Source organism: Stomoxys calcitrans, chromosome 1 (assembly GCF_963082655.1).
Source record: "Stomoxys calcitrans chromosome 1, idStoCalc2.1, whole genome shotgun sequence".
Classification (NCBI taxonomy): Eukaryota; Metazoa; Arthropoda; class Insecta; order Diptera; family Muscidae; genus Stomoxys; species Stomoxys calcitrans.
In genome coordinates this window covers 82,023,558-82,041,321 of record NC_081552.1, presented here as the reverse complement: position 1 = coordinate 82,041,321, position 17,764 = coordinate 82,023,558, and the positions used below count along the sequence as shown (strand labels likewise).

The following is a 17,764-nucleotide window of genomic DNA, read 5'->3' as shown; positions in this document are numbered from 1 at the left end:
TCCACATTGACATGGTCGGTAAATATGCCCGATTTAGGGATGTTCTGGGGATGGGGGTGGTCGCCCAAACACTAAGCCCGGAAAATATATCATATATCTATATATCATGTATGATTAAGACAATACTTAAAATAGTTGTTGGATGTCACATCAAAACGATATGTGCAAAATTTCTGCCAAATCGGATAAGAATTGCTCCCTGTAGAAGCTCAAGAACTCTTATTGAGAGATCGGTTTATATGGCAGCTATATCAAAACATGGACCGATATGGTCCATTTACAATCCCAATTGAACTAAACTAATAAGAAGTATTTGTGCAAAATTTCAAGCGCCTAGCTTTACTTCTTTAAAAGTTAGCGTGCTTTCGACAGACGGGCATGGTTAGATCGACTTAAAATGTCACGACGATCAAGAATATATATACTTTATGGGGTCTTACACAAATATTTCGGAGTGTTACAAGCGGAATGATAAAATTAGTATACCCCCATCCTATGGTGGATGGGGCATTCGTTTTTTTTTTATTTGATGAATTAAACGTTGAATATGTTGTTGCATAGAAAATGCTTTGAAAAATCGAAAAAAAAAACAAAATGTTAAAAACAAAAGTTTATACAATATTTACCCATCATTTAACACAATTCACTTTTTAAAAATCGAAGCAGATTTCCACAACGAAATGTTGATTTTTACCATTAATATTTCCTCGACATATCCCCTTGTCGTGATTATATTTCAATTCTTTTTTTGCATGCAGCCGTAGTTTTTCTTTCCGTTCTAACGATGCGCACCCGACTTCGTAATAAATACAACTGACGAAGACTGAAGAAAGTATATGCATGCATTTTTACCCGACAATTGTTCAGACCAAAGCTGTTTTGTGCAAACCACTAGTTTTTCCTTTATAATGCTCTCAAAACGATTCGTTTTTCTTTACAATTTATTAGGGCAAAACGACTAGTTTGCCACATTCAAAACTTGTGAACTCAAACAAGTAAAAGCGTGCTAAGTTTGGCCGGGCCGAATCAAATTAACAACTATATCAAATTATGATCCGATATGGACTGAACTTGCCATGGAGTACAAGTCATACAAAAATATCACCTCCAAAATTTCAGGCAGATTGAGTAATAGCTGCCCCCTCAAGAGGCTCAGAAATTCTCGGTTTGTATGGCAGCTATATCAGGTTATGAACCGACTAAGGCCATACTTGGCACAGTTGTTGAAACTAATAAGTCACTAAAACGATATGTGCATAATTTTAACCAAATTGGATAGCAATTACGTCGTCTAGGACTAAAGAAGTCAAATAAAGAGATCGGTTTATAAGGTAGCTATATTGGATTTGATCTGACTTAGACCATACTTGATACAGTTGTTGGAAGTCATACCAAAACGAAATGTGCAAAATTTCAGCCAAATCGGATAAGAATTGCGCCATCTACAATCTCAAGAATCGGCAGCTATATCAGATTATGGACTGATTTACCATACCATACTTAGACCATACATTACACAACTTTTGGAAATCATACCAAAGGTTATGTTAGGTAAGGTTTAAGTGGCAGTCTGGTATCAGACTAACTTAGACGTTTTCTTCCATTGTGATACCACAGGATCAGAAGAAGAAAGATGCCTTCTAGTTCCTACAGTTGAGCCATCCAGATAGCTTTACAAAGCCCAATAAGTTGCGAAAGTTCGCATCTCCTTGACATCCCCTAGATCAGACAGATTCTCAAAGAAATGGGAACCTAAAGTGGAACTCCTTCTGACTAGATTAGACCGCATAGTTTTGGAATGCTCACAGGTCCCTCTTTGTGACCATCTATCATTCGTTGTCCTTAGGGCCTGATCTTGAAAACTTAGCTTACATGGCGCTAGAGGCATACCCACAGATTCCAGAATCCCTTGAATGTGTAGGGTAGTTCCTAGACTCGCAAGCTCTTTCGCTTTATGAACAGGTGAATTTTGAACTGTTCATCCATTTCTTTGAGAGTTCTGCGACAGTCGAGGATGGTTTTCGTGTTCAGAAATACGTTCTCCAGGGATTTAATGGCTGCCTGGCCGTCTGAGAAGTTACTTAAGGCAATCGTTGTTATGACATTATATCTTAGCCATTCCACCACTTCCTTAAATGCAATGATCTCTGCTTGATACACACTGCAGTGGTCGGGTAATGTTTTCGATATGACCAGTTCTAGATCTTTAGAGTACACCCAAAAGTCCGTCGTTTAGTTTGGAACTATCCGTATAGATGTTTATGTAACTTCTGTTACCAGGGATATCGTAGTTCCAATCGGTTCTATCAGAAATTGTGGTACAGTATTTTTCAACAAAAATCGGCTCATGTAGCGAACTACTACTACAAAGAACTACTTCTGTCTTGCACGGATTTATACCTAGACCACTTTCGGTAACCCACTACGCTGTGCACGTAGAGCTTCCTGAAGTGTATCTCTTAGAGTGCTGGGAAACTTTCCACTAACCGAAATTGCCGCCTCATCAGTATACACGACCACTTCTACGTCTTTTTCTTCCAGAGACAATAATACATTGTTAATGGCTATAGTAGAGGACAGGTGTTTCTCTGCTGACCCATCTTTTTAAATCCACAGATCCCGAGCCTGCCCTAATGCATCTTTTAGTACGTAAGTTATTAATAAACCTTCTTACGGTAGAGTTAATGGCTAGAAATTTCGACTCCTTCATGATTGACGTCGGTTTTACATTGTATAAATCACCTTCAATGTCAAGAAATATCACCATAGTATATTCCTTGACAGCGAGAAAACCCATTATGTAGCCGACTAGGTTGTGACGGGCTGTTTCAGTGGATTTGCCTTTACTATATGCATGCTGCTGCCGCGACAAGCGATCTCCAGGGATTTTTGCCCTTAGATATGTTTCTATCAACCTCTCAAGAGTCTTAAGCATAAAGGATTATACACTTATAGGACGAAAATCTTTAGCATTCGTGTGGTAGGGTTTTCCTGCTCTCGGAATGAAAATGACCTTCGTGTCTCTCCATCCTACATGTAAATATTATATTCTGATACAAGCAGAGTATATCTCCCTATGCCAGGAAACCATTCTATCAGACCGAATGCATACCAGTGACAACCTCTCCTGGCGCCACTTTGTCCGTTGAAGAATTTCCCGGGCTCTTAGAGGCCTCGCTGTTTACCCCTTGGCTTGGCACTAGGGCATACTGACACAAGCGAGTTATTCAGGGCCTTCGTGATCCGCTTGACCACTATGTGCATATCCTCCGTAGTTTCCACTCACTTTTCTGGTCTAGAAGGGACAGACGTGCAGAATTTGTGCCGAAATTTATCCCAATCAACCTTTCTTCTGTATAGCCGAGGGACCATCTCTTCAGTATTTTCTCCAAGGCTGAAACTAATATAACGATGATCAGAGAAGCTGCAGTCAACCTTCCCAGTCGAATATTCTTGCGCTTATATCTTCCGATGCAGTTCATCCCTTTCGTTGACATCCGAACTTCCCTTCCCTAAGGTTTGAATGTGGCATCTCCAAATCGTGTGCCATATACAGGGAAGCCTGCCAGTAATGAGACTTATTTATTTCAAGGCTGGTTACTACCGAATCAACAGGGCTAAGCGGCGAAAAAAAAAATTAGACTGTTCATTACAAGAGTACAGGCTTTGCGTCTCCCACTCCCCGTACTCTTGAGTAGTTTAAATCCCGGAATTCTTAGTCCACAACCCATTGCTCCACACACCAATGGTTCCTGAATAAATACCACGTCGAATCCTTCTGGCATCAGGAGGACCTTTAATGCCGCCTAAGCGGCCTTACAGTGGTGGAGATTTATCTGTAAAAACCAGACCATAATAAGGATTCAGAACTTTCACCACTGTTGTGTTAGCCTCGTCTTCTGATTCCACCAGGTGTTAATCCTCACAAGATTCGTTAGATCTTTTCATGATATGCATCCAGGGGCAGGTGAGAAAACAGTGGAACCACTCTTCCTCAGGACACTGCACACTTGCGGTGTGGACGATTCCTCCTTTGATGCTTCACTAGCTGCTGCTGTCGAAGTCCTTTTTGAGTTCCGTGCTTCTTCGCTGGCGCACACCTTGACCGCAGTCCAACTGGATGACCCACTCACACAGGGCTTGTCGGGTCCCGTTTCGATGCCGTCCCCTCCTGTCTCAATTATGGCAGGAGGATTTTCAGTCTCCTGCAATCCGCCAGACTTTAGCGATGTGGTCGATAGTTCCTCAGGCAAGTGTTCAGCAACAAATGCTAAGTCGTCTCCGGATTCCTCAACCCCACCGCTTCTATAGATCTTCAATTTCAACTTGTTGAATCCGTAGCATACAAACCCTTCAGACATGTTGAGGTCTGCGAGACTGCCTGAGTTTAGTTCGAATACTGCATATCTCCGGTCACCATCAGCCTCAACCAATCTGCCAGTCGGTGGTTGAAAGATTGGGATTACATTCCCTTAGTCTTCCAAGTATCTATTCAGGATCTGAGGGAATCCTTGGTATCCAAGCATGCGCCATTGGTCTAGAAGGAATATCGTCCTTCTTGGCTAAATCAAGTGCTACACCTGGCCAGTTCTCACCATTTATTTTTAGCGCACAACGAAACATTTCAATTGAGCGTTGATACCTGAAGGATATCAGTCTGTATCGGCCCCAATACCTACCTGCATCGTCACAAGGACCCAGGAAATTCTGAGGACAGTCCATTGAATACCCCACTCCAATTATTCCTAGGTATGCAGCACCGTTCTTCTCCCTTGTCGACAACTGCCAAACTATTCCTAGCGACAATAGCAAAGGTTCTTGCACCCATCTTACTATTGTTCGCCTTAGTTCTTTTAGGCATGTGATGCCCTCCAGGTGACCGCAGCCTTTTGGCTGACTGCGGTGAAGTTTCCGAATCCAGACGTGTAGTCTTTAGGGTAGCCTGTGCACAGAATCTCCAAACCCAATTTAGGGAGTCTCTCTCCCTCCCTCTCTCTCTCAGCCCCTGCTGACCAATCGTTTGACGGCTAGTGGAGCCTGGAACAGCCGCTCCACCAGTCGAGGTTTCAGTAGCAGACAACATGCTACGGCCTAATACCATCACCGCGTCTGTTGAGTCTTTGGAGTTCATTCTAAGCCAACTCCCGGGCTCTAGATCTGTCGCTTCACTCGAAGCAGACGCAGATCATTATCCGCCTAATGGATACCTCCTCGTAGTAATCCTTTTCTTCCAAAAATAATGACTTATTACGAGTTACAGGAAAATTCTTGCGGAGCAAACAAACAAAACGGCCGTTCCACTCAACGGTTCACACAAGAATCATACCAAAACATCTCGTAACAATTTTTAGCCAAATCGGCTAAGAACTGCGCCCTCTAGAAGCCCAAGAAATCTAATCGGGAGATGGTTTATATGGCGGCTATACTAGGTTATAGACAGATTTGGACCAAATTATGCGCAGTTGTTGGTCATACCAAAATAACATGTGCAAAATGTCAACTAAATTGAATAACAATTGCGTCCTCTAAAGTTTCAAGAAGTCAAATCGGGAGATCGGTTTATATGGCAGCTATATCAGGATTTGGACTGATTTAGACCATACTTTACTTAATTGTTGGAAGTCATACCAGAACGATAAGTGCAAAAGTCAGCCAAATCGGATGAGAATTGCGCCCTCTAGAAGCTCAAAACCCAAGATCAGTTTATATTGCACTATTATCAAAACGTGGACCGATTTGGCCCATTTACAATCCCAACCGATATATTCTAATCAAGTATTGGGGGTCTTACAATTAAATTTTTTTCCAAAAAATTTATAAAAGTAATAAAGTCTTACAACATTTTCTTTTTCTCCAACAAAACTTTTTTTCATACAAATTTTTTAGCATGCGACATATTACAATATAGGTTGTTATTTTTCTTCCCGGTAGTACTTTTAAACTTACGCCAACGATTTTTTAACTGGTACCAGCGAAAAAATATAGGAAACTTATATACTTATCCAATTATATGAACTAAATGCGATTTCTGTTTGTTTCTCTTTCGAGAGGAGCTCAATGATCGGAGATGCAAATGGAAAAGGAAAGCCAAAGATAGAAACAGGGGGGAGTTTTCGGGAAGGGGTGATGCCCTAAATACATGGTCCTACATTTGGAGATCAAATTCGTATTCTACTCCCAAATACCTTAATTTGAGCCCCATACTGTGATGGTCAGTAAAAAATTGCTGTTTGTGAGGTATTTTGGGAAAGGTGTAAACCCGCAGAAAATTGGTCTCGAAAGTGGGTATCAATTCTTGCTCTACCCCCCAATACCTTCCATTTAAGCTTCACATTGACACGGTCGGTAAATATGCCCAATTTAGGGGTATTTAGGGGGATTGGGGTGGTCCCCCAATCACTAAGCCCGGAAATATATATCAGCAACGTGCTCTATTCTCATATATTTGAACCCCACATTGCCATTGGCCTCGAAGTTGGATATAAAATTCGTTATCTAATCTCATTTAAACTCCTTATTGCAAAAGTCAGCAAATATATCCGGTTTGGGATATCGGCCCCAAAAACTACATTATATTTATTTCCACTGTCGTTAAAACCCAAATGTCCTATTTGGAGGTTGTTATTGTGGTGGGTCGACCTCAAGATAGTTGGTTCAGAATGTTGATATCAGATACGTGGTCTACTCACAAATACCTTTAATTTGAGGCCCACATTTCCATAGTCGGCAAACATGACCTGCTTTGGGGGTGTTTTGGGGGATGGGAGGGCACTCAGTGAGTTGGCCTTGATAATATATATCGGATTCGTGTTCTACTCTAAAAACCCTCTTATTTGAGAATCATATTGCAATAGTCAGTAAATATTTCAAATTTGGGTGGTGTTGTGTTGTGGGGTGGCCCCATAAACACTTTTCCCGAATATTAATATCAGATTCGTGCTTTACTCCCAAGGACCTTTCATTTGAGCCCCATATTACAATCGTCGTAAATTTGTCCCTTTTGGGGGATGTTTTTGGGGAGAGGTGGCTCCCAAACACTTGGTCCAATATTTGGATATCAGATTCGTATTCTACACTCAAATACCTTTCATTTAAGCCCCGTATTTCCATGGTCAGTAAATAAGTCCTATTTGGGGGTGTTTTGGGGGACCACCCCCCGAAACGTGGTCCCACTTTTAAATATCAGATTCGTATTCCACTCGCAAATACCTTTAATTTGAGTCCCATATTGCCATGGTCGGTATATATGTCCGATTTAGGGGTGTTTTGGAGGTTGGGGTGGTCCCCCAAACACTTGGTCCGACAATTTTATATCAGATACTTTTTCTTATTCTAAATACCTTTCATTTGAGTCCCATATTGTCGTGATTGGTCTGAATATATGTTTGGTAGATTTTAGGGTTGGGCGGCCCCCCTAAGTACCCCATCCGAAATTCGGACACGAAATTTTTATTTTTAGGGTACTATAAGAGAGCACAAAAATTTCGCTTAAATCGCACCACCCATCTCCGAGATCTGGCGATTCTGAAAATTAGGGTAAGGGGGAGGGTCTGCCCCCGCTTCAGATTTAAAAAAAAATTTAGTACCCTATTTTCACCACGGGATCATTATGCACCACCTGGGAAAATGTGAAGAAAATCGTTTCAGACGTTTCTGAGTCTATAAGAAACACACAAACAAACACAAATTGATTTTTATATATAGGACTAGCTGACCCGGGCCCGCTCCGCTGCGCTTTCTTTTACTTCATATGGAACAAAAGTTTCCTTGGAATATTTATTTTCGACAATTAAAGAGCTTTTAATGAAGTACCATGCTACGAAAGTAGTATATCACTTGACTAACAGTTTAACAATATAAGTGCCTTTATCTGTATCCCGTATGATCTTTATTGGTCTACAAATTTAAGTTTGGATGTAAGGTGTACTCCATTCTTAAAATACTTTATTTCAGCCCGATATTCTCATGATATCTGATTTAGGGGTGTTTTCGGGGATGATGTGGTCCCCCAGACACTTGGCCCTGAAAAAATGTCAGCATCGTGCCCTTCTCTCAAATACTATTTATATAAACCCCATATTCCGATAGGTTAAAGGGAGTTAACACGATGAGGCGTCCCCCAAACAAATGACCCTAAAATAGGTTATCAAATTCGTTTTCTAATCTCAAATACCTTTCATTTGAGCCACATATTGGCATGGTCGAAAAATTTTTATCTGGGTGTGTTTTGAGGAAGGGGTGATGCCTTTATTTGAGCCTCATACTGTGATGGTCAGTAAAAAATTGCTGTTTGTGGGGTATTTTGGAAAAGGGTAGACCCCCAGAAAATTGGACCCGAAAGTAGGTATCAATTCTTGTTCTACCCCCAATACCATTCATTTAAGCTCCACATTGATATTGTCGCTAAATATGCCCGATTTAGGGGTGTTTTGGGGATTGGGGTGGTCCCCCAAACACTAAGCCCTGAAAATATATCAGCAACGTCATATTGGATTGCCCAAAAAGTAATTGTGGATTTTTTAAAAGAAAGTAAATGCATTTTTAATAAAACTTAGAATGAACTTTAATCAAATATACTTTCTTTACACTTTTTTTCTAAAGCAAGCTAAAAGTAACAGCTGATAACTGACAGAAGAAAGAAAGCAATTACAGAGTCACAAGCTGTGAAAAAATTTGTCAACGCCGACTATATGAAAAATCCGCAATTACTTTTTGGGCAACCCAATTTATTTATATATTGGGTTGCTAAAAAAGTAATTGCGGATTTTTTAAAAGAAAGTAAATGCATTTTTAATAAAACTTAGAATGAACTTTAATCAAATATATAATTGCCATTTTGTTCGATAACTTTTTGCAATCTTCCTGGCAAATTTAGTATTCCACGCTCATAGAACTTCTGGCCTTTATCTGCAAAAAACTGAACCAAGTGCGATTTTATAGCCTCATCATTGCCGAAAGTTTTACCATTTAAGGAGTTCTGCAAAGATCGAAGTAAATGGTAGTCTGATGGTGCAAGGTCAGGGCTATATGGTGGATGCATCAAAAGTTCCCAGCCAAGCTCACTCAGTTTTTGGCGAGTGACCAAAGATGTGTGCGGTCTAGCGTTGTCCTGGTGGAATATGACACCTTTACGATTGACCAATTCTGGTCGCTTCTCCTTGATTGCTGTATTCAATTTGTCCAATTGTTGACAGTAAACATCCGAACTAATCGTTTGGTTCCTTGGAAGCTGCTCAAAATATACTACACCCTTCCAATCCCACCAAACAGACAGCACAACCTTCTTTTGGTGGATATCAGCCTTTGAAGTGGTTTGAGCTGGTTCACCATGCTTGAACCATGATCGTTTTCGACTAACGTTGTTGTAAACAATCCATTTTTCATCTCCAGTTATGATTCGTTTTAAAAACGGATCGAATTCACTGCGTTTAAGGTGCATATCACAAGCGTTGATTCGGTTTGTTAAATGAATTTCTTTCAATACATATGGTACCCATATTAAAATTGACGCCAAACAAACAAATGTAAACAAAATTTCGCGCACTTTTTTTCTAAAGCCAGCTAAAAGTAACGGCTGATAATTGACAGAAGAAAGAATGCAATTACAGAGTCACAAACCGTTGAAAAAATTTGTCAACGCCGACTATATTACTACTATATTACCGACAATTACTTTTTGGGCCTCAAAATTGGATATCAAATTCGTTTTCTAATCTTTTTTAAACTCCTTATTGCAAAAGTCAGCAAATGGGGCTTTGGGAGTAGAATACGAATTTGATATTCAAATGTAGGGCCATGTATTTGGGGGAACACCCCTTCCCCAAAACACACCCCAAAGGGTAATCATTTTTCTACCATGCCAATATGAGGCTCTAATTAAAGGTATTTGTTTGGGGGACGCCTCATCGTGTAAACTCGCCTTAACCAATGGCAATATGGGGTTAAAATAAATGGTATTTGAAAGAAGAGCACGATGCTGATATTTTTTCAGGGCCAATTATCTGGGCCTCACCCCCGAAAACACTCCTAAATCAGATATCATAAGAATATAAGGCTGAAGTAATGTATTTAAGAATGGAGTACACCTTGCATCCAAACTGAAATTCTTAGACCAACAAAGATCATATGGGATTCAGATTAAGGCACTTATATTAGTAAAGTGTTAGTCAAGCGATATACTATTTTCGTAGAATGGTATTTCACTAAAATCTCTTTAATTGTCGAAAATAAATATTCGAAGGAAAATTTTTTCCGTATAAAGTAAAAGAGGGCGCGGGGGAGCGGGCCCGGGTCAGCGTGCAAAGTACATATATTCTTGATCGTCTCGACGTTCTGAGTCGATCCATGTCCGTCCGTCCGTCTTTCGAAATCACGATTGAGATCGAACGCCTAAATCTAGCGGCTTGAAACTTTGCACAGATACTTAGTTGCAAACGGCCCATATCAGTTCAGATTTAGGTATAGCTACCATATAAACCGATCTTTCGATTTGAATACTTGAGCCCCTGGAAGACGCAATTTTTGTCCGATTTGGCTCAAACTTTGCTTGTGGTGTTCAGTTATGACTTCCAACAAGGAACGGATTCGGATGAAAATTGTGGCTTCCAGGGGCTCATGAAGTCAAATCCGGCGATCAGTTTATATGGGAGCTATATCAGGTTCTTGACCGATTTGGACTTTACTTGGTACAGTTGGTGGAAGTCGTAACAAAATACAACGTGCAAAATTGCGTCTTGCAGGGGTTTAAGCAGTCATATCGGGAGATCGGTTTATAAGGGAGCTATATCAGGTTCTTGACCAATTTGGACTTTCCTTGGCCATTTGTTGGAAGTCATAGCAAAACACAAAATTACGGCTTGTAGATCCCAAGAAGTCAAATCAGGTTATCGGTTTATATGGGAGCTATATCAGGTTGTAGATCGATTTGAACTTTACTTGACTACGTGCAAATTTTCAGCCAAATCGGAAAAAATTGCGGCTTCTAGGGGCTCAAGAAGTCAAATCGGGAGATCGGTTTATGTGGGAGCTATATCATTAATATCATTATATTCAATTAACGTTTTATGTTATTTATAGACGAAAACATAAAAAACACTTTTCAATATTATTCTTTATTTAAGAATTCTAAAACTTTCTCACAAGTCCCCCCAGTAATAATCCCCACGATTTCGGTTCCGATGTCTTCTTTTAGCTGCAGCGGCAGCTGCCGGGGCTGCTGCTGGACCTACTGGTCCAGGAGGACCTGCAGTACCCTCGGGTCCAACTGGCCCGTCAGGGCCCCGTTCTCCTTCATAGCCCCTTGGCCCTCTTTGCCCAGAAACACCAGAGGGTCCTATGAGACCGGCTGGACCGGTTCTGCCACGACTGCCATTTTGACCAGGCGGTCCGGGGGGACCAAGTCTTCCTTCAGATCCTCGATCGCCAGGCTCCCCATTTGGTCCCTGTAATCCAGGTAAACCAGGCGGCCCTGGTAGACCGGGAGGTCCAATTTGGGCAATGATTTGTCCAGATGTTAGAATAAAACCAAGTACTAAAAGAAAAAAACAAATAAATTACCAAAAAATTGAGGTATGATACGAGTTAAACAAACTATTACCCAAAATCCAAAGCAACGAGTGTGTCTTCATGATAAAAAGTGAACTAACTTTTGAATACAGAGGTAAACCTTTATTTATGTGTTGGACATGGCTTGGTCATGTCAACAAGGTCAGTTATCTGATCAATAAAGTGGTTAATAAGTTTAATTCAATTAATTTAATCTTGCGATTTAGTAGTTCTGTAGAATGATTGCCATCTGCATAAAAGCACCTTAAATTGGTGCTTTTCTTTTTGGCTTAAAGCTCTTAAAGTTGAAAAGTATTTAAGGGCATCACTAAAAACAAGAACGCGTAGTCGCAAATTTGACTTTCTTACAGTAATGAACTATTTAAGACTTTCTCATATTGGTGGTAACTTTTTCAAAACAGTTATTATTGAACTAAATAATTTTTAATTTTTACAGCTTTTATTTGCCTTTTGGTTTTGGTGGCGCCTAAAAAATTCCAAGATGCTAATGAACAGAGAGCTCTATTGGGTCATCGTTCCCAACCATCATCTGTGGTCTACCCCAGCAATCAATGTGTATGCCAGCCAGGACCACCTGGTCCTCCCGGCGCTCCAGGTGCAACAGGCATACAAGGTTTGAAAGGTGATAAAGGACCAGATGGTCTACCTGGCCGCCCAGGACCCCAGGGACCCAAAGGACAGCGTGGATCTTCTGGACGCACTGGTATTCCTGGGCCTATTGGTCCACCAGGCCGACGTGGACGACGAGGATTTCCAGGAGAACGAGGTCCCGCAGGACCACCAGGACCTCCAGGGCCTGTTGGACCGGTAGGTCCTCCCGGTCCGCCTGCTCCTGCTGCTCGATCTTTGGATGGCGATTTGGCATTAAATTTCCGAGAATATGATGTAAATGTGGCCCCAATTGATGATGAAGATGAAGGTGATGATGATGATTATAATGATGAAGATGAAGAGCGCAAGAAAATATAGAGCCAACTTTTAAATAAAATACTATTTGAAAAAATTTATTGTTTTATTCTAAGGTACGTTTTCTTTAGAATAGTTAAGTAAAAAGGTCAGGCGCCCTGGTAGACGAGTTGGTAGCGTGTTTGGATTGTCAGGGCGGGTATAATGGGTTCGATTCCTACAAGAACCCTTGGTCTGACACTACTGTGATATTAAAGTGGACTCTAAATTGTCTAAACGAGTCTGTAAAGGACTGCCACTCTAACCTTACCTTACCTTACCTAAGTAAACAAGTAAGAATGCTGCAATGCTCAGACAATATTTGTAATTACTTACTAAGCAATACTCAAAAAAGAAGAAATAAATTCCCTCATATTTAGGAGCGCGGTAAAGCTTCCCGGTATTTTAGAGACTTACTTGAGGAAGCTATGTATGTATAAATCCGCGAACAGGGCGGCAATCTCTATAAGACAGGAATTTGTTCTTTTCGGTAGCGGCTAAAAGAAACCCAGAGTAGCACATCTCTTCCTGAGATGAGAGGATGTTTACCAAAAGCGCAAAATAACTTTTTTAAGGACAGGATATTGCACCACAAATCAAACTTTTTAGAAGGGCGAAAAAGGCAATCTTGCCCGTGTTTGAACCGCGTTACTTGCGCTGTGTAAAGACTTTAGTTGTCCGACCTTTATTGCTATGGGATATTCAATACTCAACCAGGTCTAAAGAATGGCGTGTTTGTGCGTCACAGACACACTGAATTTAATGTTGTACTCTAGGCGTGGCTAGTTTAGGTTAGGTTGAAAATGAGGCTGCGGGTAATTATCTGGCCAATGCCACTATAAACATACACCTAAACCAGCAATTGACTTGTTGTGCGCCCTTAATACTGAAAAGTAACTCCGACAAAAATCTGTCAGGTATAGAGAGCGGCTAACATAATTCCTAATCGTTCACCAACCTATACCCCAAAGTTGGTCCCAGTCTAAAAAGATTTTCGAATATAAGTGCCGGCGTCTGTAAGCCGCGAAAACCGGACAATGACATGTTCGAAAGTATCATCACCTTTGCTGTCACTTGCGGCATACATTCTAAATACATAGTGCGTCTTATGTGACCGGTAAGGAATACGGACTTCCATCGTGCCTCCTCCCAGTTATTTATCCACGCTAACTCGGACTGCGTCGCCCCGAAAGGTTTCGGATTCATCGTCTGCCCATTCGTTCCCCTTACTCCATCATGGCCCGTTATCCAAACGATGCGGATCGTGTCATTCTCAGCGAAGGCTTTAATCTCCTTCTTACTCTTCAAGACTGTCCGTGACCTGGCCGTCCTGACTGCTGTGGCCCCGACGTCCAGTTTACTGTCCGCAAAGATTTCCGACCTCGCCGTTCCAGCGTCAACACCATACCACACTGATTCCGTGATCACCAGTATCTCCTCTTACAAGACTGTCGGAAACAGGCCTCAGTCCCTGGGTCATCAGTGTAGGAGCACATTTCGTTTCTGCCTTCATTCTTTCATGCAGCATAGCAGAACCTGACTTCTGTCAATCCAAGCCAGTGACGCTGGCAGCAGTGTCTCGCCCTAAACCTCAAGTGTCAGGTATTCGATTAATATAATCTGTTTCAATAGATTCAAGGCTCCTATCGTTGCCTGGATTTTGCCGCAATGGTATAATGGAGGCGCTCCCCAATCGCTTTAAGTCTCATACTCGTAGAAGTAGTGGTGCCTCATGCCTTATCTGTATGTTAATGTCTTAAATTTGAACAAAGGAAAGGTGCACAGTCGGGCAATATAATTTAACCACCCTTTATATACATTTGGGGGCGTTTTGGGGTTCGACGGCACCCCAGTTACCCTACCCAAGATTTCATACCAGATGCTCATTGTTGTCCCAATCGTCCCAACCATCACCAATATCTGGTACTCAAAATCGATAGTACTCCCAAAAAGATACACCTAACATATGAGCTGAACGAGCAGGATAACTTTAACAAATAAAGCGTGCTATGTTCGGCCGGGCCGAATCATGGGAGCCCACCACCATGGATTCTGCTAAAAATGTATACAAAATAAATTTAGTTGCAGGTCATAATTTTATTGTTCATACCAAACTTCAGTCAAACTAGCAAAAATTAAAGCTTCTGGAAACGATGATCGAGAGACCGGTGGTACGGTCCAAATCAGTTTATCAGGTTATAGACTGATGTGGACCATATTTGGCATAGTTATTGGAAGTCGTAAAAGAACACCGCATGCAAAATTTCAGCCAAATCGGACGAAAATTGCGGCTTGTAAGGACACAAGAAGTCAAATCGGGAGATCGGTTTATATGGCAGCTATATCAAGTTATAAACCGATTTGGACCGTACTTGGCACAGCTGTTGAAAGTCATAACAAAACACTGCATTGTCAGTTTCAGCCAAATCGTACAAAAATTCCGGCTTGTAACGGCTCAAAAAGTCAAATCGGGAGATCGGTTTATATGGGAGCTATATCGATATCTGAACCGATAAGGCCCATTTGCAATCCCCGACGACCTAAATCAATACTTACTATCTGTGCAAAATTTCAAGGGGCTAGCTTTACGCGTTAGACCGCTATCGTGATTTCGACATGATTGGCTTCATCGACCCAGAACATCGAGACGATCAACAATATTGTTACTTTTGTGGTGTATTAGTTTTAAGGTCCTTTTAGTTTAATTTTTTTTCTTTTTACGTCATCACACATAAGCTGTGTTCGGGAACTCAAAACTTTTTCCAAATTTGCACAAATTTTTACTGGAAAACGTTCGCGTTCTTTTTTTCCAGCAGAAGAGAGCGCGAGAGAGAGCAAATTTTGACAGTTAGAAAATAGAGAACCTGCAAATTTCTACTGGGATTTTTTTTTTTTTAGTAGAAATATGCAGCTTTGACCAAATGAAGTTGTAATTTTACCTGAAGTCGGATATTCTAAATTAAAAGTTAAGTGCAAAATATGCAGAATTATTTGAAAAATCTTGAAGAATTGAAACATTGTATCCTTCCAGACACCAAGAAAAGAGCAATTATTGGTTCCTTAAGTGTTTAGATGGAATGATCCTCATCGGAGAGCTATGATTGTGATCTTCAATGATAACAAAGTGTCCGTAGCCGCCACATGACCAAATAGAAAGCTACCTTAGCCTCACTTCAGTGGTCGTAGCAATTTGTCTAGCCACAATATCCAAAAGCATTACATGGCTAGTCCAAGGTATCTTTGGCAGTACAACAAGTGTACTTTTGTATACGGTGATGGTAAAGCAATTCTAGTCATATGCAGCCTTCGAAATGCATGAGAGAAGCGGGAGGAGTAGTCCCTCATCCGTCTTGGCTACTGATGAGAGAAGGGAGATCGGTCTGTTTGACTACCCCTTTCTCGTGTCCTTTCCACGTTTTAAGAGCGGGATCAGACTGCCCATCTTCCAAACATCGGGTACTATAATAGTGCTCAGATAGGCTTTGGACAGTTGTATGGTACTCGACTCCAGGCAGATCCAGATTCTTCAGCATCAGTGTAGAGATTCTGTCTGGGACCAGCGACTTGGCGCCACGGATGACATCCGTAGCTTCGTGCAGGGTTGTTGTTGTGGTCGTAGCAGTGTGTTGTACACTGAAGCGGCAGCCCTTGCCGTTGAAAGACTCCATCGGCCCAATGTGGTACGTACAACCGGCTGCCATAAGATTGCACGGTAATTTGCCACGACGAATGGCTATCCCTTCCAGCCTTTTCACCCTCCACCATAGGATGGGGGGTATACTAATTTCGCCATTCTATTTGTAACTACTCGAAATATTCGTCTGAGATCCCATAAAGTATATATATTCTTGATCGTCGTGACATTTTATGTCGATCTAGGCATGTCCGTCCGTCTGTCTATCGAAAGCACGCTAACTTCCGAAGGAGTAAAGCTAGCCGCTTGAAATTTTGCAAAAACACTTCTTATTAGTGTAGGTCGGTTGGTATTGTAAATGGGCCATATCGGTCCATGTTGTGATATAGCTGCCATATAAACCGATCTTGGGTCTTGACTTCTTGAGCATCTAGAGTGCGCAATTCTCATCCGATTGGAATGAAATTTTGCACGACGTGTTTTGTTATAATACCCAACAATGCCAAGTATGGTTGAAATCGGTTTATAACCTGATATATTGTAGCTGTCATATAAACCGATCTGGGATCTTGCCTTCTTGAGACTCTAGAGGTCGCAATTATTATCCGATTTGCCTGAAATTTTGTACGACGGATTCTCTCATGATCATCAACATACGTGTTTATTATGGTCTGCATCGGTCTATAGCCCGATACAGCTCCTATATAAATCTATCTATCGATTTTTTTTCTTGAGCCCCCAAAGGGCGCAATTCTTATTCGAATAGGCTGACATTTTACACAGGTCTCCAACATATTATTTAATTGTGGTCCAAACCGGACCATATCTTGATATAGCTCTAATAGCAGAGCAAATCTTTTCTTATATCCTGTTTTGCCTAAGAAGAGATGCCGGGAAAAGAACTCGACAAATGCGAAACATGGTGAAGGGTCTATAAGATTCGGCCCGGCCGAACTTAACACGCTTTTACTTGTTTTATTTAAAAAGAATTGTTTTCCAAACAAGGAAATAAAAAACCAACCTCAACAAAAATTAGCCGTTTCTTGCAAAATTTTTAAAGAGAGTAAAATGGCTCTTACTCTCCTGCACATTTTTACAAGAAAAGTACGCGAACAGACCTATAGTTTGTAGTATTCCCTAGAATTTTTGTATTGTTCTTTGTTATCATTATTTTATGCATAATTGTTCTGTTTTGTTTAACTCCACGCTTGTTCCATAGATATAAGTGTATGTGTTTATCTGTCGAGTATCTTGTTTTTTATGCGTGTTTGTGTTCGCCAACGATGGTCAGCTAAGCAAATATCAATAGAGGAATTATCGCGAAGTTACCAGACTGGATATTCTCGAAACATCGATGTGGCCAGCAAGTGGTGTATAAGGCAGTGGCACAACGCAACACCAATCAGTCTTATCTGAATGCGCGTATTGTAAACGTATCAGCAAACACCAGTAAGCAAGTTGTAAGGCAAATAAGTAGATCAATATATCATTGTGAAATAATTGTAATCGAACTGTTTTTTAATTGAATGCATAACGTCAACAGTAAAAAGTAGCAATATATATACTTTATGGGGCCTTAGACGACCATTTCGGGGTGTTACAAACGGAATGACCAGATTA

The 17,764-nt window shown here is 41.0% G+C and overlaps 2 protein-coding genes across 2 annotated transcripts; one reads left to right on the top strand and one right to left on the bottom strand.

The window, feature by feature from the left end:
- Positions 1-11,135: 11,135 nt before the first annotated feature.
- LOC106095100 (collagen alpha-1(I) chain-like) lies at positions 11,136-11,627 on the bottom strand. Its single transcript, XM_013262349.2, has 2 exons — positions 11,597-11,627; positions 11,136-11,530 (listed from the first exon to the last, which is right to left on the bottom strand). Exons 1-2 carry the CDS (start codon positions 11,625-11,627, stop codon positions 11,136-11,138), a joined length of 426 nt encoding a protein of 141 aa, XP_013117803.2.
- A 290-nt stretch (positions 11,628-11,917) lies between these two features.
- LOC106095101 (collagen alpha-1(X) chain-like) lies at positions 11,918-12,534 on the top strand. The gene is made up of 2 exons (XM_013262350.1): positions 11,918-11,948; positions 12,002-12,534. Exons 1-2 carry the CDS (start codon positions 11,918-11,920, stop codon positions 12,532-12,534), a joined length of 564 nt encoding a protein of 187 aa, XP_013117804.1.
- Positions 12,535-17,764: the final 5,230 nt, after the last annotated feature.

Excerpts from the sequence above, each read along its gene's own strand:
- LOC106095101 (XM_013262350.1), top strand. The coding sequence starts at position 11,918 with ATGAACTATTTAAGACTTTCTCATATTGGTG. Across the intron at positions 11,949-12,001 it reads AAGACTTTCTCATATTGGTG|CTTTTATTTGCCTTTTGGTT; the intron begins GTAACTTTTTCA and ends TAATTTTTACAG.
- LOC106095100 (XM_013262349.2), bottom strand. The coding sequence starts at position 11,627 with ATGAAGACACACTCGTTGCTTTGGATTTTGG. Across the intron at positions 11,531-11,596 it reads CTCGTTGCTTTGGATTTTGG|TACTTGGTTTTATTCTAACA; the intron begins GTAATAGTTTGT and ends TTTTTCTTTTAG.